The following is a 27,206-nucleotide window of genomic DNA, read 5'->3' as shown; positions in this document are numbered from 1 at the left end:
TATTTCCACTTTCCAGCAGCCTTTATTTTACCTTACTCAGCTCCATCTACAGCTCTGTTATGTATGTTTTCACCATCTTCTCTGTCCACAAACATCCAAAATTCCCTCCCCACTTCGTATTCAAAGCTGATAAACTTGCTTCCCGCTTCATTGTGACAATAAAAACACTCAGAAGAGAACTGCATTATCTTCCTTCTACTGATTTTCCTTTAACTGCTTTCTCTCCTTACTCCCTTCCAAGGCATAGCCCTGCCCTGCTTTTTTTCTTTCAAGTTTTAATTTAAATTCTAGTTCATTAATACACAGTGTTAACAGTGGTTGCAGATGTAGAATTTAGCTAGTCATCACTTACATACAACATCTAGTGCTCATCGTAAGTGTCCTCCTTAATCCCCATCACCTATTTAACTCATCCCCCACCTACCTCCTCCTCCATAACCATCAGTTTGTTCTCTGTAGTTAAATGTCTGTTTCCTGGTTTGCCTCTCTTTTTTGTCCCCTGTGTTCATCTGTTTTGTTTCTTCAATTCCCCATTTGAGTGAAATCCTATGAGATTTGTCTCTGACTTTTGTCGCTTAGCATAATACTCTCTAGCTCCATCCACGTCATTGCAAATGCCAAGATTTCATTCTTTTTGATGGCTGAGTTAATAATATTCCATTGTATAAATATACCACATTTTCTTTATCCATTCAACAGTTGATGGAGATTTGCCTAGCCCTCCATTTCTGTGCTAGATTAAATTCTATCTAATCAGAGGTTTTAGAATTGAAGTTATTCCCTTTCTGTTGCATTATTTTCTTTTTGTTGATTTATTTCTATCTTGTATACATAGGAACACACATGTTGTATCACAGCAAAAGTGGGGGGAAAAAGATGCTTGATTCTCTTTGCCCTTTCAACCTTTGCTCCATTCTGGCCTCTATAATACATCAAAATTGCTCAAAATTCACCTTTACTCATTTTCTCCACTTTTTAAATATGTCATTCTGTCTTAGCCTCATTTCAGTTGGGTATTTCCTCCCATTTTTTCCATGAAACTTACTGTCATGAAGTCACCAGTGATCTCCATATTGCCAACCACTAAACAGTTGTATGTGCTCATCTTACTTACTTCCCTGACAGCAGTATTTGACATAGGAAATAAATTCCTTCCACTTGAAAATCTTTATTCACTAGCTTTGCAAGACACAATCTTCTGGAGGTACTTGAGTGACTTGGTTGGTTAAGCATCTGCCTTCTGCTCAGGTCATCATTCCAGGGTTCTGGGATGGAGCCCCACATAGGGCTCCTGCTCCATGGGGAGCCTGCTTCTCCCTCTCCCTCTGCCTTTCCCCCTGCTTGTGTTCTCTCTGTGTATCAAATAAACAAAATCTTAAAAAAAAGATTCAGTCTTCTGATTTTCCTCTACCTTACCACTGCCTACTTCTACTTAGTCCTTGACTAAATCCTCTCTGACTTCCCAAAGTCTATAGGTCACATTACCCCAGAACATAGGTGTCTGCTTCTTTCCATTTCTATCTACACACCCCCTGATATGACTTTATCTCATCCCTTGACTTCAAATTGTGTATTCAACCCTGGATCGTCTCCCCAAGTTTCAAACTTACATATCCAATTGCCTTCATGACAGGTACTCAGATATGTAAAACATGTTCAAAATAGAACTGAATTTCCTCCAAACTGACTCTTCTCTAGATTTCCCTTTCTCAGTAAATGGTACCACCATTCACCCGGATATTCAAACAAAACATCTAGAAGTCATGATTCTTCTCTTCATTCCCAAATCCAACATAGGCAGCAATGATTTCCAAAACTACAAATCGTATCATATTCTTGCCATAATTCTTCAATATCTACTTATTAATTAAACCCTAAACTCTTAGAATAACACCAAGAATCTGCACAGTCTACCTTTGCCAGCCTCTCTCTCCTCATCTACTAATTCTCTCCCCATAACTCATGCTACTTGAATGACAGAAATGCTCTGCTCTTCCTCAACCACATAAAGTATCTTCCCACTTCAGGAATTTGGCTATTGTTATTCCTCCTTCTGGAGCACTTTTTTCCCCCTTTTCCTCATCTAACTTACTCTTATATATCTGGGCAAATGTAATTTTTTCAGAGAGGGCTTCTCTCAGCCCTCTACCTCAAATAGCCTGCTTACTAATCCATAACTCTTTCTTCTTTCCCTGTTTTTTCTTCTTCTTAGAATTTACCACTACCAAAGTCATATATTGTTTGTTTACTGGTTTATTTTCTGTGAAACTTCTAGAATGTTAAGTTCCAGGAAGGTAGGAATTTTGTCTTACTGCTGTATCTACAAAGCTTATGAGTCCATAAAAACCTGTTCAGGCCATGAATAGATATGTTCAACATGACATAAAATATGTTTAAAAACAAGAGAGAAATTCAAAGCTAAGCAAAACAAGATTGAATAGTTCTTTAACTGCAAGAAAAAAAAGGTGTTAGTAATACTATGCTTGAACTTCATAACTCAGTATAACCTCTGATTTTGAAAAATTCTCATTGGAACTTGCTGAATTGTTCCTCTGCAGTTGTCTGCCGACCACCAGTAGTCAGAATATAAATATGCATCTGTGACCCTAGGCTGATATCCTTTTCATTTTTATTCATTTATCCTTAGGGGATAACCAGTGCTGGATTCAGGGGAAATAAAGATAGGCTTGATGATTTACTGATTTTGCAGAGTAATGATGCACTTAAGGGTTTTCTGAACTAATACAGTGTCCAATTATGAAGTATTGTGTAAAACAGATAACTCATGAACAAAAAGTAAATTATTATAATCAATTGGAATAAGCTGAACCTATTTAAAAAATAAAAATAAGAAATAAGCTTGTTCTGATGGTCCTAAATTAGGAAGTAAGAAGTTACCTTGAGTATGCCAAAAGATTGTTGTTTGGCATACACAGTTATAGAGATACATAGAAAAAAATTTTAAATGCAATTCATTAATATAAATAAATTATAAAGTCCTATACAGAACTTTGGTCAACATCTAAGTTACTATCTACTAGTGGTTGTTACCCCACATCAGACATATTCAAAGCATTTGTTAAAGGCTTACCATAAAGAAAGTTAGATTTTAAAAAGGAAAGAGAATGTATTGAGATCACCAAAAGATAATTTTCATGAGAACTTAAAGTTCTTTATGTGATTATTGAACCCTAAGTATGAGAAAACATGAATTAATCTTGTTTGTCAACTGTACATTCTATACTTAAAGCACACATAAACACAGTCTCTCTGTCACACACTCACACACCCATGAAATCAACCTCATGTTGATTTTTTCTGCGTGAATACAAGAGTATTTTACGTCCCAAGCATTAATTAGTAAACTCTGATTCCCCAATCAAGATAAAGCACGTGAACAAATAATTCATTCTTATTTGTAACTAGCAGCAATTAGTAACCAATCCCTCAATTTCTCATGAAATAATATTGAAAAGTTGGTGCTTGTTGTTTTTTTTTATAAGAGTAGAGGATGAATTTATTGTATTTAATAAGACTGTGAAGCCTTGGAAACAGACAGATAGTTGTTTTTCAGTACATCTTGCTTCAAATGACACCTTGAAACTATTTAACATTCTAGCTTCCTCTTTTACGAAAACAGCTAAAACTGGTGGCTGAATAGTAAGTAGCACACATACTTTTGAAAAGGTCACTAATGTAGATTTCATTGTCAACCATTTCCATCTAAATAAAGAATGCAAAGATGTTGAGAGTAGCCTACCTTAGGACAGAGAGTCAGAAATTAGAAGTATGGACATTGAACACTATGCCGTATTTTCAGTTCTGTTTTGCTTCTAAAGAGTCTAGGATCAAAATGACCCTATATCCACCCAAATGGGTGAGACAGTGAGTCTGGAATAAGTTGTTTCCTTCTCTTTACTTTTCTCACTAGCTCAGGAGGCTTGAAATGGCTGCCAGGAGGTTTACCTCTAAGTCCCAACATTACTTCTTATCTACTCTGATTTTTGTGTCATTTCAAATATTTCTAGGTCTCCTCATCTATAAAATAAAGAATTCTGTTTTATAAGACACTTTCCAAAACTAGCATTCTCATTTTTAATTACATTTCAAGTTAAAATCTTATATTCACTGAAGATTTATTATCCCTGCCTTAGAATTAAGCTCATCTAATAGATAATAAAGTGAAAATTAAATTTACTTATTCAATACTAAAGATTGCATACATGTAGTAGTTAGCAAACAATAAAAGAGATTATTCTACAGATAATCATTAAGATAAGGTGTTCTTGATGCCCTAACCACTTAAGTAGTGAAGTGTTTGATAAACATTCATGAATATGATTGTTTAATATAACAGGAACTTTGAAAGTTCTTCTTTCCTTCCTCATGTTGTGCAAAGCCCAAACAGAAAAATATCATTGCAACAATGAACAGAAAAGATCCTAGATATATTCTATAATTCACTAACTTTATTGATGGCTTCTAAAATAGATTATACTGTGAAAGGAAATATGTTTTATAGTCTGATACATTTGGGTTCCAGGTCCAGCTTTATCACTTACCAGCTGGGTGACCTTAAGCAATTAAACACCCACCAATTAATTTTAACTTTAGGAGAGCAGAAATTCACTTTCATTTACAGTGCTATACTCCCAGTAGGGCTTGGCATATTGCAAATATTTGCTGAATATTCATTGAAGGGATGAACCTCTCAGACCTGTTTTTTATTAGGCAATGAAGATAATACCTTAATGCTCTGTTAGAATTAAAAAGGTAATTTTCATGAAAGCCAGGAGCATAGCCCATGGCACTCTGCAGGTGTTTAAAATATGCTTGTTTCTTTCCTTGACCCAGTGTAAAATAAAGCTAGGTCAGGTAAAGAGGAGATATTTTTCTTAACAAAAATACTAATTTTAAAAACAATATCTATAAAAGCAATGAAACATGCCAATACATAGTTTAATACAAATTAGATTTCACTTTAAGAGATAATCCTTGATGCTATAAAACATTCTTTTCATTATTCTCTCAGTCCTGCAATTATGAATGCCATTCTCTATAGGCTCTTTTGTGTCATCTCATTTTATTAATTTCTTTGACTAGCCTCAGGAAGGTACTCCTGTTCAAAGATAAGCTGCTTTACTAGATACCTAGATCCTCAAGGTTAGAGACAGGGCCTCTCATATAGCATCTGGCTGAGCCATATGAAATTGATGATATTGGCCATTTTGACCCATAGGAATAGTAATTCCATATGGTTCAGCTAGTAGCTAGTCAATAAATATTTAATTGTTTAAAAGTAGAAATAAAACAGTAATTTTACATTTAGTTATTAATTCTCAGCATAAATTACAGAGTTGAATTAAGAGTGACGCTTCAATATATTATTATAAACATGACAATAAACTAAGATCATAAGGCAAAATGTCTTGCCATCTGCTTTTTGTTTTTGTCTCACTGAAACTGAAACACGAGAGTGTAATTCCTTGCTTCCATGATTTCCTATCCAGGGAGGATATTCCCCTCCCTGTTTACCCAACAACTTTAATAACATCCATTCTACCCTATGCTTTGAGATCCAGGTCAAATGCTGTCTCCTCCATAAGGCTTACCCAGGCATGCTGTACCTGTGCTCCCACTCTGCTCCTCTTTCCATATACCTACCTCATTGGAGTACAGGAATCTATTCTTATGAGTGTGCTCTGGTTTTAGCTAATTTACAAGCATGTGGTTATTTTACAGGTACCCTGAAAGATCCTTGTTTTCTCAAGATCTTTCATTTGAAAAATTCACTGATTTTATGTTGGAGTTCCCATAAATATGTAAATCAGACTTTAATAATTTACACAGCAAGCCTTTACCCCACATCTTACCAGGAAAAAAAAAAAACACATATTTCTGGGTTATACAAAAAAGATGAGAGATTTTAGGTTATTTAAAATATAAAAAATATGACAATTATCCATGGTGTTTACTTCATTATATGTATTATTAAACAACAAACAAAAAGCTTACCAGTCTCAGAAGTTCTTACAGAGAGTAAAGAAGATAACTGATTGCCATGACCAAACCTGGTATATGACCGGACAGAAATGTTGTAGAGGGTGTAAGGTTTTAAGTCCCTTAAAATTATGTTTGTGGTTGAGGTGTTCTTCATAAACAAGGTATCCATATTTTTATACAGCACTTCATAAGCAACAATAATCCCATTGGGTTTCTCAGGTGGTGACCACTTCAAATTTATCTCACTTGCAGTAACATCAATAACTTCCACATCTTGAGGTGGTGATTCTGGTTCTGGGGGATGAAATAAAATTTTAAATCCATGTGTTTTTTTTTTTATGCTGATTGCTTCAGCCACTAAAGGGAGCATGAGGTAGAAAGCAATAAGTATGCAATACCACCTGCTTCTTTTTATGAAAATTGTGCCTGATATTCTTACCATCTTCTGGAGTTCTTACAAAGATGTCATTTTCTTCAGACAAAGAACTTTCTCCAACATGGGTTGAGGCAGCCACTCTCATTTTATATTTTGTGTATTTCTTTAACCCTACAATGACAACAGGTAATCTATGTAAAGATCATAAAATAACATTCATGGATTAGGGTCATTTGACACAGGACTAGTGAAAATAATTTATTTGGGAGACTGGTTCTACAAGTAAGTTTCCTTGTAATCTTATTCTCCCAAAATTCCTTGGGCTGGAGGGTTTTTCCAGTTTGATGATATTTTAGTTCATTCCTGAATACTAGGGCAATCATCTGAGGCTGAAAAATAATTTTTGACATGCTGCAAGAACTATGTTGGCTTGGCACAAAGGCCATGTCAGCTCAGTTACTTCAGCTGATTTTCATATTCATTCATTCAAGCTTTTAACACTTCATTTCAATGTACCAGATATAAAATTCTCTGGGTTAAGTATATTCCTACCATACTTGTCTGATGATCTCATTTTTTGTAGATAAATATAGATAAAGAAAACACATTTAATCAAGTTATTTCTGCACATTTTTAAGATATCCATGGCAGCACAGCATAACAAAATCTGAAATGAGGCAGCACGTGTCCTGCAGTGTGAAAGGCAGAAAGAGATGCACATTTTCATCAGAATAGGAATGTTTTAAAAAAGATTCTTCTACCTGTTATGAGAAAGCTGTTATCTGTAGTAGTCATCTGGAATGCTCTGTTTGTATCCAGTTCCATTGCATAAATTGTATAATGAGTTATTTTTCCATTGGGATATTCTGGAGGATCCCAATACAACAAAATAGATGAAGAACTAATATTTTTATAGTTTATAATTTGAATGGAGCTTGGCACTTGTAAAGAAGAATGAACAATTCATGTGAACAAAAAGGAAAAGTATTATCATGTGTAAGAGCAATATTTGCAGGTAATTATTTCAAAGGAAATACATTCTTACCTTGCTCATGTGTCCTGACATTGAGAACCGTTGGTGGTCCTTCTCCCATGATGGTGAAAGCAGATACACTAATCATGTGCTCAGTGAAAGGTACAAGTCTCCTGATAACGTAAGACAGCTGTTCAGCAGCAATGTCAGTGATATACAGATTCCTTGTTCCTATTTGAAATCAGTAAAAAAAAAATCATGATCAAAATTATTTTTCCTCACAGAGTGAAATCTTAAACTTGATTTCACATTAGTCATTAATTTCTCTATGTACTCCTTTATGTGAAATGATAAAAAATAGATATAAATAACAAACATGTATAATTAAAAATAAATACATCCTGGAACATTAGACTAGTGTTTTGAGAAAATACAGCTTCTAAAAGAGACTGCCTAAGGGTTTTTTTTCTGAAATGAAAGATGACGTATAATACCAAATTAAAACATATGTCAATGATATGCTGTAATGTGAATGTTATTGAAATGAGACTTATTTGGATTCAAAAATCACTACACTTTTATTAAACCCCTTGGAGGTTTAAAGTAAGCATGCCTGGATAATTGACACATAAATATGAACAGGATTTCAAAAAATGTTAATTTTTTTATTAAGAACTTGTGCACCCAACAATATTAATCACTGATTAGATTAAAAATACTCAAGGAAACATCTGCATCAGAAATTGTGGGCCTCTTAATTTTTAGTGTTGCTCCAGTCTTTGCTCAGGAAAAAATGCATCAGAAAATGAAACAAATGTATTTCAAATATGTGATATTTTTTTACTAATTCTACCATCAATAAAATAACAAAACCCTCTTAATTTGGAATGAGACAACTATCAAATCAGAAAAAAAGGCAATGAAAAAAATATTCTTCTGACTTGTAGATGACCAGAGAGATCATTTAGCCCCGTGTCATGTAACCAAGTATTTTTAATTTGCTATATATGACATTCTTCTTTTAGAAACCATAAGATCCATTGACCCTGAAAGCAAGTGTATACACTAATGACATCACCACATCACTGGGGTCACCTACACCTGTTTAACACCCCATGCACTAGAGTTGTAACTTTCTGACCTATTTACCTTTAGTGACATTTGAAAACCTATTAGTCAAAAGCTGCAGAGAGTGTGAGGCCTGTAAATGATTTGAAGATATGTTAATCCCTCCCCATCACACCTGCTTTGGCAACTGTAATAACTGATTGTCTATGCAGCTTGGCCAGAGACTCTAGGGTGCTACTTTCTCCAGGAGGAAGGTCAAATGGGTTAGGAGGGGCCAGCTCCTGCCTGTGTGGCATATCCATTTGCTGCATGAGGTTATCCAACAGTTGAAGAAGAAAAAAATCTGACTCCAGTCCATGAACCATTAATAATTTGGTTGAACTCTAAGCTAAGGTTCATATCTGTGCTAGCTAACACTGGTGGTTTGAAATATGCTTCAGAGAACACAGAAATTGTACCTACCAACTGCTGAATGCTGGTCTTCAGCTCTGTTTCTCACAGGAAAGTTATTATGGGGATGACTGTTATATATAGCTGAAGCAAGCGAGTACAGGTCTGAAGATATCTCTGCTGAACCCTCAAATAATTCTGCCATTGACTCTACTATGTTTACAGTTTCTGGAGTCATGGGGGCATCTACATACTGTAATTGAAAACAGACATTCACAATGACCACTTGTAACTATTACACTTAATAATGACTTTACCCAAGTATATAGTTTAAAAAACTAGTAACTTTGGAATCAGACTTTTAATTTTTTTTTGAAATGTACAAGCATTATTTTATTAATTACTTGTTCTTCAAAATTCTCCATTTCTTTTTTTTAATAAATGTATTTTTTATTGGTGTTCAATTTGTCAACATACAGAATAATACCCAGTGCTCATCCCGTCAAGTGCCCACCTCAGTGCCCGCCACCCAGTCACCCCCACCCCCCACCCTCCTCCCCTTCCACCACCCCTAGTTTGTTTCCCAGAGTTAGGAGTCTTTCATGTTCTGTCTCCCTTTCTGATATTTCTCACTTATTTTTTCTCTTTTCCTCTTTATTCCCTTTCACTATTTTTTATATTCCCCAAATGAATGAGACCATATAATTTTTTTCCTTCTCCTATTGACTTATTTCACTCAGCATAATACCCTCCAGTTCCATCCACGTTGAAGTAAATGCAATCCCTATCAAAATACCATGGACTTTCTTCAAAGAGTTAGAACAAATTATTTTAAGATTTGTGTGGAATCAGAAAAGACTCCAAATAGCCAGGGGAATTTTAAAAAAGAAAACCATAGCTGGGGGCATCACAATGACAGATTTCAGGTTGTACTACAAAGCTGTGGTCATCAAGACAGTGTGGTACTGGCACAAAAACAGACACATAGATCAATGGAACAGCATAGAAAATCCAGAAGTGGACCCTCAACTTTATGGTCAACTAATATTTGACAAAGGAGGAAAGACTATCCACTGGAAAAAAGACAGTCTCTTCAATAAATGGTGCTGGGAAAATTGGACATTCTTCATGCACAGGAATGAAACTAGACCACTCTCTTGCACCATACACAAAGATAAACTCAAAATGGATGGAATCAGACTTTTTAAAAAGGTAATGTTATTTCCACGACTACTGTCTTCCTTTACATTCCCAGCTTTCATTCTAAAGTTATTAAATTCCTACCTCATTTTAACACATTCTAATCATTCCATTATCATAAGAGGTCAAGGGATCCCTGGGCGGCGCAGCGGTTTAGCGCCTGCCTTTGGCCCGGGGCGCGATCCTGGAGACCCGGGATCGAATCCCACGTCAGGCTCCCGGTGCATGGAGCCTGCTTCTCCCTCTGCCTATGTCTCTGCCTCTCTCTCTCTCTCTCTCTGACTATCATAAATAAATAAAAATTAAAAAAAAATAAGAGGTCAATACCGTATTGTGGGATGAAGGGAATATTTGTTTCTGATTTGAATTAGTTGCCTTATTATAAAATTAGACATCCTCCTACAAAGGTTCCATAACCAAACTATTTTAAAACCATTCATTCCCAAAAGTAAGTGTTTAGGCACACTGCCTTATTAAAATATGTTTGCTTCTCTATCTCTGTGTTCTCATTTACATATGAGGTGTGAGAGGCTTGCATCTTGCTTGATATGTCAATAACAGTTTATCTTTGATCAAGTGAAGTTACACACATGAACCAAACTGCATGGCAATAGCTTTCAAATAGCCTATCCAAGGGTCTGGACCTAAGGAATATTTTAAGTAACTGTGATTGCTCCCAGATCCCATAATGTACTTCACACATGTCAAGTTCACCGAAGTAACAGATACTGAAGTGAAAATATCAGGGGCATATTACAGATAAATACAGGAAGAGCTTCTAATGAGATAACAAGACAACTCTCTTCCTTCTCCTTCCTCATACAACATAACTGATTAAGGAAAGGGTTTGGGGGCCAAATATTATTAGTATTTTGGTAGTTTTTCAACCTCGGAAATAAGACTATACATTAATCAAAGTAAATGTTGCCTTAAGAGACTTAACAACCAAATGAAATGTGTGGACTTTGGATTCTAATTAGTACATACCTACCAACACGGGCTTCGAAGACAATCGGGAAAATCTGAATATGTTCTAGATATTAGATGAACCCAAGACAACATTAGCAATTCTGATAGTTGTGGTAATAGAATCATTGTATGAATTAAAATATCTGCAAGTTTTAGAAATTCGTTCTTAATTAGGCATGTAGAAGCAAAATGAAGTCTGGAATTTATTTTAAAATATGTCCAGGGCAAGAGCAACAATGGGAAACAGCTGACACAAGTATGATAAGATGTTAAATACTGAATCCAGGAGAGAGGCAAATGGGGGTTATTATATTCTCTTCTCTACTTTAATATCTGTTCAAACTTTCCCAAGATAAAATCATCTTAGAAAAAAAAAAGACATAGCAAGAACTACTTGCTTTTTGTCCATTCTTTTTCAACTTCTGCTTCATAACTCATCTTTTAAAAAAAAAACAAAAATGCTTTTTTTAAAAACGAAAATATTATTCCTCCCCAACTCCATGCTCTTGTACCCTCAAAATTTATAATATATAATAAAGGTTTTATTTGCGTATAAGTTTGGGTACTCTTACCTTGGGTTTTGGGGTTATCTTTAATCCTAGAGCCAAAAACAGGGTTTTTATTCCTAAGTAGCACCAATACTTAGTATTTAAAAAAAGTAAAAGGTGCTCAGGAAAAGTTTCAGGAAGGCAAGTAATTTTAAGGCAGTTTGTTTAATCATCTACAAAGATAGGTCACTGAAATATTAACTTGTCTGAGAGAGAAAAGAATCGAAAAAAGATCCAGGGAAATCTGTAGTTCTCCAAATGATATTTATAGAATAAAATTATCTAAATCTTGTTATATCCATAGCCAGAAAAGTATTGTGATGAGAAGAAAGGGGACACCTATAAGATCTATTCTAAAATTCTTGCAATAAAAAACTCTGGATAGGGAACTCTATACAGGACAAGTTAAAGGTCTTCTATCTTCCAACAGCTCACTTCAGCTCTGCTTCCACAGGGAAATCAGAGGGGGCATGAATCCCAAACACATAATTCAGAGATGCTCTGGTATTCCAGTCAATAGTTTATGCTTGAAACACACAGCTGTTTCCACTATCAATCAGCCACTCTGAGAATCTACTGTGTACAAAGCACTGCAGAAGGTAAAATGAAGTAGCATAATTTCCCCATGAACTACAATTTTGCATTAAATCTCCCAATATTTTACACTCCTGCCAGATAAATTATTGAGAGTTAAGTCACAGCATCCCATCAATTAACGAAGTCAAGCATCTCTGTTGACAAACTGCCATTTCAATATAAGAGTTGACCTAAATAATTTTGACTTTCTGAATTTCTCCCAAATTCTGGTATTCTGGAAAGACTCTCTCTAACTGATACAATGATTTGAACACTGGTTTCATAATAACCCATAATGTTATTCATTATCACTCAGACAGCCGTGCCATGAATATTTCTTACACTTTGCTTCTTTTGAAAAGGCATTAGGTATTAGGTCTTTCAAAGGACAAAAAAAAATTATTTTAAGAGCAAAAATGATGGGAAAGAACAGAACTTGAGAAAATAAGTAGAAGGGGCCTAAGAGGACATGAGAAAAATGAGAGAGAAAAGCAGCCAACTGCAATCCTGAAAGCTTTCAGTCTCACTGAGTTACTACAGGGCTCTGGACCTCAGCACCACCGGCATTCTGTGTTAGACAATGTTTTGTTGTAGGAAGTTTAGCAGCATCCCTGGTTCCTACCCACTAGAAGCATCTCCCCAGTTGTACCAAGACAACTGTCTCCAGAGATTGCCAAGTGGAGAGCAACATCTTCCTTGGTTGAGCACAACTGACTTACGGAATGTCACAGTTCACCAACTTGAAAGGCCTCTCATATCCTACCCAGGAATCTTTGGAATTTATGTGAAAGAATTAGAAGTTCTACAGTTAAATTCCTAATCCATCTGTATAAACCAACCTGATTCTACATGTAATAACCTTCATTATAGCTAACGTGATTTTATTTTTTTACGAATCTCTATTACATCTATTTATTCAGACTCACTGAAGTCTACTGGATTGACTTAATGAAATAGTTGATTTATTATTAAGAAATATTTCTATGTTTTATTATAGACTATAACATGATTTATGTTCTCTGTTATTGAGCAGTGGTAAAAAAGAAAAGTTTGCAATTAGTATATGTTTGGAAACCTAGTTGATATTGTATCATTCTGCATGTTATTTGGGTGATGGTCAATAAAGTAAACTTTATCTCAAGCATTCCTAAACTACTCTTGGGTCCTGTCAGCTTCATTCCATAGCAATTGGTCAAGGCTTCAGCTGACTTTCTTCTCATGTTCACCAATGACAAATACTGATATATTTGTGAAACATGCTGGATGAAAATATGTATCTGTATGAATCTCATGTATTTGTAACAATAGGCACCAAGATGGTGTCTTTGGGGGAGAAAATGCCCCAGGATTCTACCAAAAAACAAATACAGGATGAGATCTGAGTGTAAAATTCAACTTAAGAGCAGTCCATGGAAAGATAACTTTAGGATTTTAGACTTTATTCTCAGTGGAATAAGTCTTACAAATAAATTAATTTTATTCTTTGCATTGATAGAAGTAGGAAATGAACATCAAGGTAGAAAATAGTTTTTCTCAATTTGGATCTAATCAAATTACATATGGAATATTGTGTTCAGATGATTAAGAGTTTCATTGACAAACTGGAAAATACACACAGGAGAGTACTCAATAATATGAGGGATCCAGAAACCACAGCCGATGAGAAACTGAGGATATTAGGCCTTAGGGAAATCATGACCATCATCTTCAAAAGATAAAAACTTAAATCACTGTGTTTTGTTATTACTGCTACAAAGACATTTAAAACTACTATGTGCCAAATATAGTGCTAAGTACTTTATCCATACAATATTAATTCATTATAGCCCAAAGTTAGGTATCAAGAGCTCCATTTTACAGTCATCTGTTCAAGTTCATAAAACTAGTCATAGCAGAAGTAGGATTGAAACACATTTCCCTGGTTCCAAATTCCAAGCTCATATCATGTGGTCTAGAGAAGAGAGATGGGACAAACTGGCAAATATTAGAAGACAAATGTTTCAGTTCAAAATAGTTAAAGAACAGAGTATTTTTCTTATTCATCTGTGTATTTTCTGGACCTAACAGAGTTCCTGGAACTTTCGTGTTACTTAATGCATACATGCCTGGGAGGCCATAAGGAAGAATATTTTAAAGTTCATAGAATAGGAGCTACTTTTTGTGGTAGTAGATACCCTATTATTAGAGTTGATAAAATATTTTAGCAGAGGCTGGATTCCCAATCACTTATTAGGCATGCTCTACATGCAATTCAAAAAAATTTTTTATAATTTTTATTTATTTATGATAGTCACACACACACACAGAGAGAGAGAGGCGCAGAGACATAGGCAGAGGGAGAAGCAGGCTCCATGCACCAGGAGCCTGACGTGGGATTCGATCCTGGGTCTCCAGGATGGCGCCCTGGGCCAAAGGCAGGCGCCAAACCGCTGTGCCACCCAGGGATCCCTCTACATGCAATTCATATACAAATTTGAATGTTGAAATAAGTCTTCAAACCCTGAAATTAAATTTTCTAATATATTCGTTCAAGTATTTATTTAAATATTGCAAGTAAAATTTTATACATGTTTCAGCATAATGAAATAGCCCCTATTTATTAAGAAATAAACAGACCATAAAAGGTCACTGGAAAAAAAATTTTAAATAAGGGTGATGAGATCAGTTCAAGTCTAGCATAAGATGATTATATTTTAATACTTTCATGTATCAATCATGATATACACATGATATAACACCATGATACACACATGATTTTACCTCTAAAATCACTAAGTAACATGCCTATACTACTCTGTTAAGACTCAATTATTTTAGACAGATCTATTGACTTTCTGCTAGGATACTGAGAAGTTAGAGTTCTTAAATAGATCATACCTTCCCTGTCCTCAATTCTTATTTGGTTATTCTAATTTAAATAATATACTTAAATCCGGAAAGATAATTCTAATAGATATGTGAAATATAAAATAGTGGGCTGAGAGAGTGTTGTGGACAGTCTCTCAGATGTCCCCCCTATTATTCCTACCTCCTGCTGTTCATTCATTTGTATAATCCCTTCCTGATGTGTGGGAACTATTATTTGCATCTAAACAATGAAATGAGGCGAAGGTGAGAGGAGGTCATTCCTATGGCTACATTATACTGTATATATTCCCTCTGCTGGCATGATGAAGCAAGTGACAGAAAACTTTCCCTGACCCACAGAAACTGTGAGATAATAAATAAATATGAGTTGTCTTAAGCTTATGGTGAGTTGTTACACAACAATTAAGTTTGTGGCAAACTCTCATCTGACAATGAAAAACTAATGCAGTAAGATAGCAATAGTCCAGGCAAGAGACTGCAATCCTGAGGTGGGGTGGTGATGATGGAATGAAATATAGATGTATGAAGGCCACCCTCTGGAGGTAAAAATAAATAGCTTAATATTGAATAACTATTGAATGCTAAGTATAGTCCACGTCAGAGGTAGCCCCATGGTTTTGAGCCATTATGACAGAAAGAATAACAGAGCCATAATCTGAAAGGACGAATACCAAACATGTAAAAGCACCATAAAGTACTTAGACAATGATCTTCAATTCAGGTCAGAGAGCTATGGTGTGCCTAGTCCAAGGATTAAGGAATTCTAAACCTAGTTATTTGGCATTTAGGCTTCAAATTAGTCTCTCTCCTTGTTCTTGATAACTGAAACTATTAGTTGCCTGGATAGACTTTCTTCTTGTGTGTCCTGTGGAAACCTTCACAGATTTCCATCACCATCCCCAGAACTTTGTCTAGTACCTGGTCTTCTTCTGGTCATGAACCAGATTTGTCACCTCATTCTGGTCATGAACCAGACATTATCCCAAAAGGGATTTTTGTTTTATGAGGGAAAATGAGTTTAGATGTGATATATCCTGATAGAACGTCTCTACAAATGGTTGTTATTAGGAATAGAGTGTCAGAGAAAGACCAGAATAGAAAGCAAGGCAAAGGGATTACGCAAGTAGGAAGCTGTGATTGAAGTTGCGTGATCATCAAAAGAAAGTGTAAGGAGAAGGCTCAAAACAGAACTGTGCAGAAGATCTTTATCAGGAAGGAGTTAGAAAATTATAGGAGAACAAGCTTTTTCATATTTTTCATTACACAAGACCAAAGTTTTATAAAGTCACAGGATAAGAAAGTGGAGGAAGCACGAGGGAAAAAAATAGCCAAAAGCTGGAGAGTGGGAGGGCAGAAAGATGGATTCTGGAGGAGACAATGAAGATGGGGATACTGAAAAATCAAGGTCAAGATGAAGAATAATAAATGAATACACTAAACCAGAGGTTTTATCTATTATCTCCTCTACTGCTCACCCTATAAGGTGAGTTTATAAGCCCTGCTTTTGGACCAAGTGTCCAAAAGTTGTCTTGTCCAAGGTTGTATAAGCTGGAAAAGAACCCAAGTTCATTTGGGTTTAGGGCCTCTCCCAAATCTCTGTCCCCACATCAACTTCCTAAACGATGAACCCAAACATCAGTCACATGGGAAAGCCGAAATACCAATAGTGGGCCTGCTCTAATAAGTAAAGATACCATCATAGAAATAAGGAGAACTAATATGTCCTTTTATTGAGAGAGGATAAGGAAACTAATAATGAATGTCAATCAGGGTGAAAGTTCCAATCCCATGATTAACAATCACAACAGGTCACAATATTTAGCATAGCACTTACCACATACCACATAGAGTTCTAAGCTCTTTTGTGCACTTAACCCATTAAATCCTCATTAATACCCTTTGTTACAGGATCTCTGATAAACTCTATCTTTGAGAATAGGCAACTGAAAATCACAGAAATCAGGCCAACTTTCTTAAGGTTAAACTAGCCATACTGGCAAGACCAAGGTTTAAATCCAAGCAGTCTGCCTCCTAGGTCCATGCTCTCAATCTCTCTATAGCAGAGCCCATTAACTGACCAAAGATATAAACCCAGATTTATATGGCCCCAAAGCTCCTGTTTTCTTCAGTATATCACAGGAATTACAAGCCATAGAGACAGAGGCTGAATCACAAAGAAGTCTTTCTAGAATGTCTTAGCTTCAAGAGAAAAACGGGTGGTGTGGCTGGTGATTCAACAGATGTCATTAACAGAAGTGGGAGATCTCTCACCTAGTCCCAAAGCAGCTAACTATCTAATCTAAGACCATCTTGGCCGGAGCAAAGGTTTAAGCTTTTGCCCTTTGCCTGAGTTGTCAACTAGAATATCAGGGAAAGCATAACTCCCATCTTTTACACACAGGAAAGGAGTAAACATAGGATTGAATTTTAATCCTACGCTGGAGATGGTAAAAATCCTGCCCAGTAAATCCTGGGCAGCCAGTACATTGAGCACATAGTAACATCAATTTTCAAGTAGGTATAAGAAGTGGAAGAAAGCAGAGACTAGAAATAGAGTGGATGATCTGTATGGGGAAAAATAATAGCACAGCTAGAAAAAGCAGTGTTTCTGGACCCAAACAGTAGAAGCCAGCTGATGAATAAGCCATCATGTAGCTCCTGTGAGGCCTGCGATTGAATTCACTGGTCCTAGGGACATTAATTTTTGTACCCATACTTGAATGTGACTAGTCTGGACACTCATAGGGCACTCACAGATGAATAGCTGGCTGGGTAAGGTGAGTGAAGACAGGGAAAGGAAACCAGTGTGGCTTGTATTTCTAACAGATGCAAAGGGGAAAACAATAAGACTTTCATTGTGAATAGAGGCAAACACATTGTCCTCTTATTTTATATCTATGAATAACTTAATCTCCATTATTCAGTCAATTGCTTTAAAAAAAGATTATTTATTTGAGAGAGAGAGTGTGTGTGAGCATGTGGAGGGGCAGCGGGAGAAGGAGAGAGAGAACCTCAAGCAGACTCTCATTGCAGGGAGTGGGACACGGGGCTTGACCTCACAGCTTTGAGATGATAACCTGAGCCAAAACCAAGAGTCTGATGCTTAACCAATTGAGCCACCCGGTGCCCCATTTGCTTTCTTTATCAAACATACTTTGTTTGGATCTTTTTTTAAATGAGGTAGCTTTGAGAAAATTAGCTCCCAAACACTGAACAGGCCAAGTCATTTGTCAACAACAACCACTAAATACTGCGCTTTTCGTTGGCAACTGTTCCAAATTGCAAGTAAGCCTAGAAGGAGTGTTTAAATCATAACAGGAGTTTCTAAACAATTCATTAACTGAATTACCATAATAATATCCACTTATGGAAGCACCTTTAGTCCTACTTAATTGCTCAATTAACATTTTTCTATGCTGAAAAAGAATAATAGCACTTAATAATATATGTTCTAAAATGAAATATGACCTAGCTAGATTATCCACATAGCCCAAATTTACTTCACTTTGTACCATGATGCTTGTCAAATATTTTATGTTTGAATGACGAAAGTCTTCCAAGTTATCGGGGCCAAAACCAAGTAGAAGGGGCTCACCAAGATGTGAAATGAAAGTGAATACCTCATCTTTTCCTGTGAGCAAAGTATTTTCCAGAATTACTCCTGTCTCTGAAACTAGCACTTTGACTCGGTATTGGTTAATGATTCCATTTGGTTGTCGTGGTTTCTTCCAAGTAATTCTTATTTGTGTGGCTTCTACTTCTGCAAGTTGTAAATCAAATATTGGACCTGGAACTAAAAAAAAAAAAAAAAAAAAAAAAAAAAGAATAAGGAGGGAAGAATTTAAAAGTATATTTTAAAATGTAAAAATTCCCTAAATTATTAGCTCACCATTTAAGATTTGTAAGAAAGCCTATTAGAAAATAGACTAAAACAATTTACTATTTATTTACAATTAAATATGTGTAAGATTCTTTAAAGACACAGATAAAGTGAATTTCTACATACTGTTCTCAAAAAAATGTAAATAAGAAATAGGATAACATGGAGTAATTTCCTCAAAATGTCATAGTATTTGTTTGAAACAAATTCATTTTAAAAAAAAGAAACAAATTCATTAATAAAAATAACTTCCCAGAAAAAGCTGTCTAGGGATGATTAATGCCCAGTAGAAACCTTGAAAGCTTCATAAAATCATAAGAACAGAACAAAAAATAATATCCAGAAGACTTTGTCTGAAATTAAATGTAGTTGGTAAATTCAATTAGATTGTCTTTGAACTTGTTACATGAGATTGTTTGAAGAGTTGATTGATTTTGGTCTGCTGAATTTACAAATGAATTATGTGAGTCTCTAATTTCAGGTACCCTTACTCTTTTCAGTAATAAAGAGAAACAGAAACAAAACTAACATCTGGTTTACAATAAAGCACCAAGTACTTACACAAATTCTAGTTAGAAAGTGACCAAGAGTGACATCCAGTAAACCTCCCAGTAGCACAGGCGTAATAACAGATCAAGGATAAACATGCCCTGGGATTTTGTCTACTTTTTTTTTTTTTTATAGCTAGTGTGATTCTGAATAGCCAATTAAACCCTCCTCTAAGTTTATTAACCTATAAAATGGGTATAATTATATCGTTCTTATTACTAGGCAAGGTTATGGTAAGGGACCTTGAATGAAATGTTCAAGAAAGAAAATGATAGAACTCCTCATTGATGAGGGAACAGAAGGCTAGCTGAGGACAAAGCACAAGCTGACACCCCACAAACAACGCCCCTTGCCACCCAGGTGGGATATGTGTGACATTCTCAGGCACTCCTGGCTGCCCTAAAGCCAAGGGAAAGAAAAACTAATAGTTAACTTATAGAGATTATAGCCCTATAGACATAAGTCTCCCTCAGTTTACAAAATGTCTTAGTGATTTACAAGAAAAGCATTCTTATCAATAACCTAACTTCTGGAAGGAAACTCCCAACTACCTTAACGTTAATGCTTTACTAAAGGGAAAAACAAACTTAACTTGACAATGGCAAGGCCTCCAATATCTGGTAGGTCCTCTTTAGCATACAAAAATTCCTTTGAAGGCCTCCCTTTTCCTTACCTGCCCCAACTCCTAAGCAAATAATCAGCCTCACAGGCAGCTCACAGGCAGCTCTTCCTGCCTGCGGGTCCTGTCCCATGCTTTAATAAAACCACCAACTTGCACCAAAGACATCAAGAATTCTTTCTTGGTAGTCAGCTCCAGACCTCAGCCAAACCTCATCTATATTCCAAAACTACATCATTATTACCAAGATGTGGTAAAACATCAAATTCATTTCCCTAAGCTATTTCGCATTTGTATAGTTTTAGCAAATACCATTTAGAACAGAGGCACTTTATGGGTATAACATAAAGAATGACCCTTTTTTACTTTTAAGATAACAGAAAGGAATTAAAAATTAATGTCACAACTCTTACAAATAACATTTAAAATTATCTCTAGAGAACTTATCAAACTCAACACCCAAGAAACAAAAAATCCAATCATGAAATGAGCAGAAGACATGAACAGAAATTTCACCAAAGAAGACATAGACATGGCCAACAAGCACATGAGAAAATGCTCCGCATCACTGGCCATCAGGGAAATACAAATCAAAACCACAATGAGATACCACCTCACACCAGTGAGAATGGTGACAATTAACAAGGCAGGAAACAACAAAGGTTGGAGAGGATGTGGAGAAAGGGGAACCCTCTTGCACTGTTGGTGGGAATGTGAACTGGTGCAGCCACTCTGGAAAACTGTGTGGAGGTTGCTCAAAGAGTTAAAAATAGATCTGCCCTACGACCCAGCAATTGCACTGCTGGGGATTTACCCCAAAGATACAGATGCAATGAAATGCCGGGACACCTGCACCCTGATGTTTATGGCAGCAATGTCCACAATAGCCAAACGGTGAAAGGAGCCTTGGTGTCCATGTAAGATGAATGGATAAAGAAGCTGTAGTCTATGTATACAAGGGAATATTACTCAGCCATTAAAAACGAGGAATACCCACCATTTGCTTCGACGTGGATGAAACTGGAGGGTATTATGCTGAGTGAAGTAAGCAATCGGAGAAGGACAATCTTCATATGGTTTCACTCATACATGGAATATAAGAAATAGTGAAAAGGATTATAAGGAAAAGGAGGGGAACTTGGAAAAATTGAGACTCCGTAACTCTGGGAAATGAACAACAGGTAGTGGAAAGGGAGGTGGGCAGGGGGATGGGGTGACTGGGTGACGGGCACTGAGGGGGGCACTTGAGGGGATGAGCACTGGGTGTTATACTATATGTTGGCATATTGAACTTAAACAAAAACAAATGTAAAGATATATATATATAATTACATATATGTAATTTATATATATATATATTACATATATATATAATTTAAAATTAGTGAACATGATTATGTCAACCTCAACCATACAGGAAACTGTATGGAGTTTTCATTCCATAGATTTTTTTTGTCTCTATGAAGTAACCATTTAGAAAGCCCTCTAGATACTGTAACAATACAAATATTTCTGAATGTTTTTAAATAGTTAATGACTAGATGAATGAATGAGTCATTCTTGCCTAAGATTTTTATTACTGCAGCCAAGATTTTCCTGTACAGCATGTAGTAACACCTGTGCTCAAAACTGAGTTATAAACATGAAATTAAACCTGTAATTTGCTAATTCTTTAAATTTCCTTTTCTAAAAACATTTCAAAATTCTATATATAGAAGGATAACTCTTTAGATTGATCTGTCCCCACAGAAGTTCTAATCTGAAGGGAAAACATTTGAGCTTTGAAGGATGGAGGAAGAGTTCTAGGACCCCAAAATCACTGATTCACTCCTTCATCATTCAACAGACTAAGCCCTCATTCTTGGTCATTATTCTAGGCACTTGAGGATAGAGGGAGAAATGAGATAGATAAAACCTTTTGCACAGGCCACTTCATATATATATATATATATATATATATATATATATATATATGATATATATTGTCCTTATGTTTCTAACATCATATTTACCAACACACATTTTTTCAAAGGCAGAGCTACTTTCTAATTAACTGTGTACTATGAAAATAACAGCCATTTAGAGAGTAAAGCTTCCATTCCACCTTTTATTTTAGAATTGCTATGTAGACAAAGCATTGGCCAGTATCGTATAACATAATTCATAGAAGAGATCTGGCATTTTTCCATTTAATTTGAACTTGTGTAGAACCTCAATTAAAGAAACAAATCTAAAGACTACCCTGATAAGATTAAGAGATAAGGAAACCCTGCATATCAAAAAATAAGTGTCATTTACATCTGATTTAACACATTAATGTAGTAGAAAACCAAAACTACCCAATACAGCAAAAAGAAAAAAGTATGTGTGTATGTAAATATACATATATGTATATATATACATATATATATTTACTGTCCCTTATTTAATCAAAAAGAACAGTAGCAGTCTCTTTATCTTCTAATATGTAAGATATTTTCAATATAACTTAATAAATATTGCTCCATGACACTAATTCTAAATTACAGTTCAAGTAAAGATTAAGTGGTTCTATATTACCCTAAAAATGTACCGCAAACCTGAATAAGAACAACTGTAAAGCTATCTCTCTCTCTCCTTTTTCAATGAAAGAAGAAAAAAACTTAGGGGATACAGGAAATGACTCCATTTGTCCTTGTCCTTGTCCTTAGAAAGATACTTGATCTATTACACCACAAATTCTTATGAGGAAACCAGAGAAGTATGGATTAAATCAAACTCCTTTAATATTAATACCAAATTAACTAAAGAAAATCAAATACACAAGGCAATTATTCATGGTTCAGCATCAATTCTGAGGTGTTGTCCACAAGGATTACTTAAGAACCATTCTCAAGTCAATACATCCATAAATTTTATTAATGAAAGACAAACAGAATAGGCATATGAAGGATAAATAATATTTGAAATGATTTTAAGCTTTCAAATGAAAAAGGATTAAAAAGGAAACAAATGGTACTGGGGCAAAGAAAATACATTAAATTTTGCCATTATGTAGAGTGCCTGGGTGGCTCAGGTGGTTGAGCATCTGACTCTTGGTTTCAGCTCAGGTCATGATCTCAGGGCCATGATCTCAGGGGAGGAGGACTGAGCCCTGTGTAGGTTTCCATGCTCAGTGGGGAATCTGCTTAAGGTTCTCTCCCTCTCCCTTTGCCCCTCCTGTGGTTCTCTCTCTCTCAAATCAATAACTCTTTAAAAATAAAATAAATTTTGCCATTATCTTGCAAATTAAGTTTATTAAATTTTAATTAATTTTGAAAAAATCTATTGACAAATAAAACTCATTGAGAACCTTGAAAAGGTAAATCAGTGATTTTTCTACAAAAGATTTACTATTTGCAGAAAGTAGCAAGTTGAAGGACAAAAGTCTTCATTTTCATGGTCTATTTATTTAAGAATATATAAGGATTTCAATTCTCTGCTTTTAAGAAATGATGTTAACTTTCTTTTTTTTTAAGATTTTATTTATTTAATCATGAGAGACAGAGAGAGAGAGAGAGAGGGAGAGAGAGAGGAGAGAGAGAGGCAGAGACACAGGCAGAGGGAGAAGCAGGCTCTCTGCAGGGAGCCTGTCATGGGACTCCATCCTGGGTCTCCAGTATTACGCTCTGGGCTGAAGATGGCGATAAACCGCTGAGCCACTGGGGCTGCCCTGATGTTAAACTTTCTTATGAGATCTTTGATACTAGTGACAGAAAAGTTATTAGGGGATATTGAAGCAATAAAGTTTTACCTAAGATTTGTTTAACCGCCATGCAAATAATAAGAAAATGCTGGTACCTATGTTATATTCAATAGCATTGTCTCATTTTGGGAAATGCTACTCCATGACACTTTGTAACATTGGAGATTATTAAAGTATTATTGTTTACCAAAACCATCTCTTCTTCATGCCTATGTAGAATACTGTTCAGTAACATGTCAATGAATATGTAGGAATCTATGAAATGTAGAGGAGTACTGCTATAACAACATGATGTTGATTTTCTTTGATGATCAAAGTAGACTATGGACATAACATTCTCAGTGTTAATGAAATCAGCCCCATATTACTATAATAGCATATATCATTATCTCTAAGAGGTCAATTCAACATTCTTCTATGAAGATCTGGAGATTTGTTAGAATACTAGTTGTTTTAAAAGACATTAATTTAAAAATTGGTCCTAATGAATTTTTAAAAAGACTTTTATATGGAGAAGAAAATAAATTGAGTAGATTTCATTAGAACACAAAGAGCACTGTTGTATTAATAAATGAAAAAGAAGAGTTTAAAATGAGGATCTCAATTTTAACTGAAAGTATATAGTTCTAGTGAGTTATTAGATTGCTCTCATATAGTTTAAAGATTCCTTCATTACAAAGTTTTAATTAGCAGGACCAGGACGAATTAGTGTTGTCAGAAGTTGAAAGCTACATTTACTGCATTTGCTAGAGCATTTCACTGAAGCCCTTCCTAAGTCTGAACTATCCCAAGATAACTCCATGGTGAAAGGTTGGCATGCAGAGGTAAGAGCCATGCCATTTCTGCCCTTAGTGGAACCCACCTGAGAGCCACCTGGATATGGTCAGGAGGATAGTAAGATAGTAGGATAAATTGTTTATTATATAACGCAAAGACAGTCATTTGTTCAAAATAATTTTGTGTGAAAAATAAGCCCTGTGAAATATATTGAACAATGTCCTTATATTTTTATTTATTATTTTGTGCATAAAAATGCAAAAATAAAGAAAAGGAGATGAACTGTTTAAATGATGTCTAAAATAAACAGCATGACATCATATGTGGCAATATATTACCTATTTCCTTATTTTTGTCAAATGCTATAAGCCAAGAATAATAACAATAAAACAATAATCCTAAATTGCAGATTCAGCTTAGGGGCACCAAAACTGGCCTGATTTGAAGGAAGACAAAAGATTCTGTATTTAATCGTATAACATAAGAATAAAAATCAGTTGATCAATTAAGTTGTTTGAGAAAATGCTATTAAAACCAAACTCAAGGACTCTAGTCTGATGAGGGCCAGGTCACTCTGCTGTTTTTGAGAATCATTCATAAAGCTGTCTAACTTTCCAAGAAATGCTTAAGAGCAATGATTAGGTGAAGGGGAGATTTAAGGTGTAATGGAAAAACATACAAAGCTAAGACTCTTCTGACAGAAACACAATAGAAAAATGTTAATATGAGACCAGTTTGCTTGTAAGTATACATCTTTTTCTTAATCTGTATATTGAAATCAAATATGCATCAGCATTTTCATTTGAAATTGATATAAAACATAATTTTTATGTTCTTTCAACAGCAAAATACTACCAATGGTTCTTTGAAGGGGAGAAGTACAAAATTCCCTAATAGTTGCTGCCCCCTAATGGTCAAATACTTGAGTGATTTATCTGATGAACATACGCCCCAGTCTTTAGTTGTAGGAGCATCGTGTGCACTTGCACACACGTATATTTAATTTACAAGTTACGGTATGTTAACTATCACACAAAATCTGGAAACTACGTTATGAGACAAAGTGCTAACATTTTTTAAACATCTAAAACTGTGATGTTTAATACATGCAAATAAAAATTTTGTTTAGGAGAGCTATTGTTTTTGTTATTTCAAGATGGGCTGCTAAATTTATATTATGCACCCTCTAGGAATCCTCCCTTGCTTGAAATACCCTTTTGTTTATAAACATCTTTTGTTATAAGCATTGGGGATATATGGATTCCCCTAGATATTATTCTGTGAGAAAAATCTATTCTATATTGAATAATGTGAATCAAGCAATGTTAAATGTGTTTGTTTACTTTGGCCTCTTGAGGTTTTGCCGATCTTCAGTGTGAGTCTCCAACAGACCGATACTACATGTAGGGCTTCCTAATCTTGCTTGATATCCCATGCCTCTATGAAGCATACTGTGGGTTTAATGTTCTAGGAACACATGTTCAGAATGCACTAGGTAGTAATCTGATAAGGAAGTAGCATGAATTAAGTAAATATAAACCAAATAGCTTCTCATATAATGTTTAACCAATGCAATAAAATCCACAAGCAGAGTAAACTATCTTATGAACACACTGAAGATGTTCTTACCTTCTGGAGGAGTGAATACTGAAATATTTGATTTGGGTCCAATTCCTGCACTGGTCTCAGCGGCAACATATACATCATATACTGTAAATGGTGTTAGGTTAGTGAATGCAAACTTGAGGTCTTTTGTGCTATTATCCAAAATCTGACCTGCAAAAAGCAAAAGATATTTTGCTTTTCAATTTTGAATTATTTTCTCATCAAGCATGTGATCATTCTCACATTTAAGTAGAGAGTCAAGAACAGCAATTAATGTTTGTTATTACAATTCTAAGATATTCAATTACAAGTATTACAAGGTTCAAACATTTAGCTTAGTGGTACATTGATATCAGGCTAATCAAAACAATGGAAAGAACATGAAAATCGTTTAATATTCCAAATAACTTATTAAATCATAAGGCCCTATCCAATTACCACATTATTTTTTAAACATTTTTAAAAGGAAAACCTTATATTTTGCTAATATTAAAATAGTGACAGTATTTTATACATAAATCCAGTCAATTAAAATGCTAAACATTCTCATTATTTTCTATAAAAAAACATATTTAGAAAATATTTGTAGTTCAGCTTCTGAGCAAAACTCCTTAAAAGTCCATTATTGAAATTCTTTTAGGGGATCCCTGGGTGGTGCAGTGGTTTAGCGCCTGCCTTTGGCCCAGGGTGCGATCCTGGAGACCCGGGATCAAGTCCCACGTCAGGCTCCCGGTGCATGGAGCCTGCTTCTCCCTCTGCCTATGTCTCTGCCTCTCTCTCTCTCTGACTATCATAAATAAATAAAAATTAAAAAAAAAATTAAAAAAAAGAAATTCTTTTAATCCTCGACTTTGCCTCTGAAAAATTATTTCATCTCTCCCTGTAGCTGAAACCTGGCTCTCACCTAAAAACACAGCTTCTGTTCCCTGCAACCACTCCAAATGGTCTAATTTTTCCCACAATCATCAAGTGACTAGGCCTTCTGGTCTGGTATGTGTTTTCCCAGCACCTCAGGGCCTAGTCTTAGGTCCTTTGTCCCACACCTTCCTCTTTACAAAAGTTCACAATTTTTGATTTCATG

General features: G+C 35.3%; 1 protein-coding gene across 7 annotated transcripts in view; it reads right to left on the bottom strand.

Annotated features, from left to right (window-relative positions):
- The window catches only part of PTPRQ (protein tyrosine phosphatase receptor type Q), a 208,709-nt gene that overhangs the window by 167,997 nt on the left and 13,506 nt on the right, over positions 1-27,206 (bottom strand). For 6 of the 7 annotated variants that reach the window (XR_008666689.1, XM_055342067.1, XM_055342066.1 and 3 more), the window contains exons 8-14: positions 26,150-26,296; positions 18,592-18,764; positions 8,883-9,063; positions 7,425-7,583; positions 7,141-7,320; positions 6,443-6,550; positions 6,016-6,297 (exon numbers count right to left, since the gene is read on the bottom strand). Coding sequence is in view for 6 of the 7 variants with exons in the window: in XM_055342067.1 (XP_055198042.1) it covers positions 6,016-6,297; positions 6,443-6,550; positions 7,141-7,320; positions 7,425-7,583; positions 8,883-9,063; positions 18,592-18,764; positions 26,150-26,296 (1,230 nt within the window). In the remaining variant the exon portion in view is untranslated. Of the gene's footprint in view, positions 1-6,015; positions 6,298-6,442; positions 6,551-7,140; positions 7,321-7,424; positions 7,584-8,882; positions 9,064-18,591; positions 18,765-21,016; positions 21,120-26,149; positions 26,297-27,206 lie in introns of those variants that run through there. The other variant, XM_055342071.1, reaches the window with a different exon arrangement.

This window comes from Nyctereutes procyonoides, unplaced genomic scaffold (assembly GCF_905146905.1).
Source record: "Nyctereutes procyonoides isolate TBG_1078 unplaced genomic scaffold, NYPRO_anot_genome, whole genome shotgun sequence".
Classification (NCBI taxonomy): Eukaryota; Metazoa; Chordata; class Mammalia; order Carnivora; family Canidae; genus Nyctereutes; species Nyctereutes procyonoides.
The sequence above is the reverse complement of the archived record's forward strand: the minus strand, read 5'-3'. Positions and strand labels throughout refer to the sequence as shown.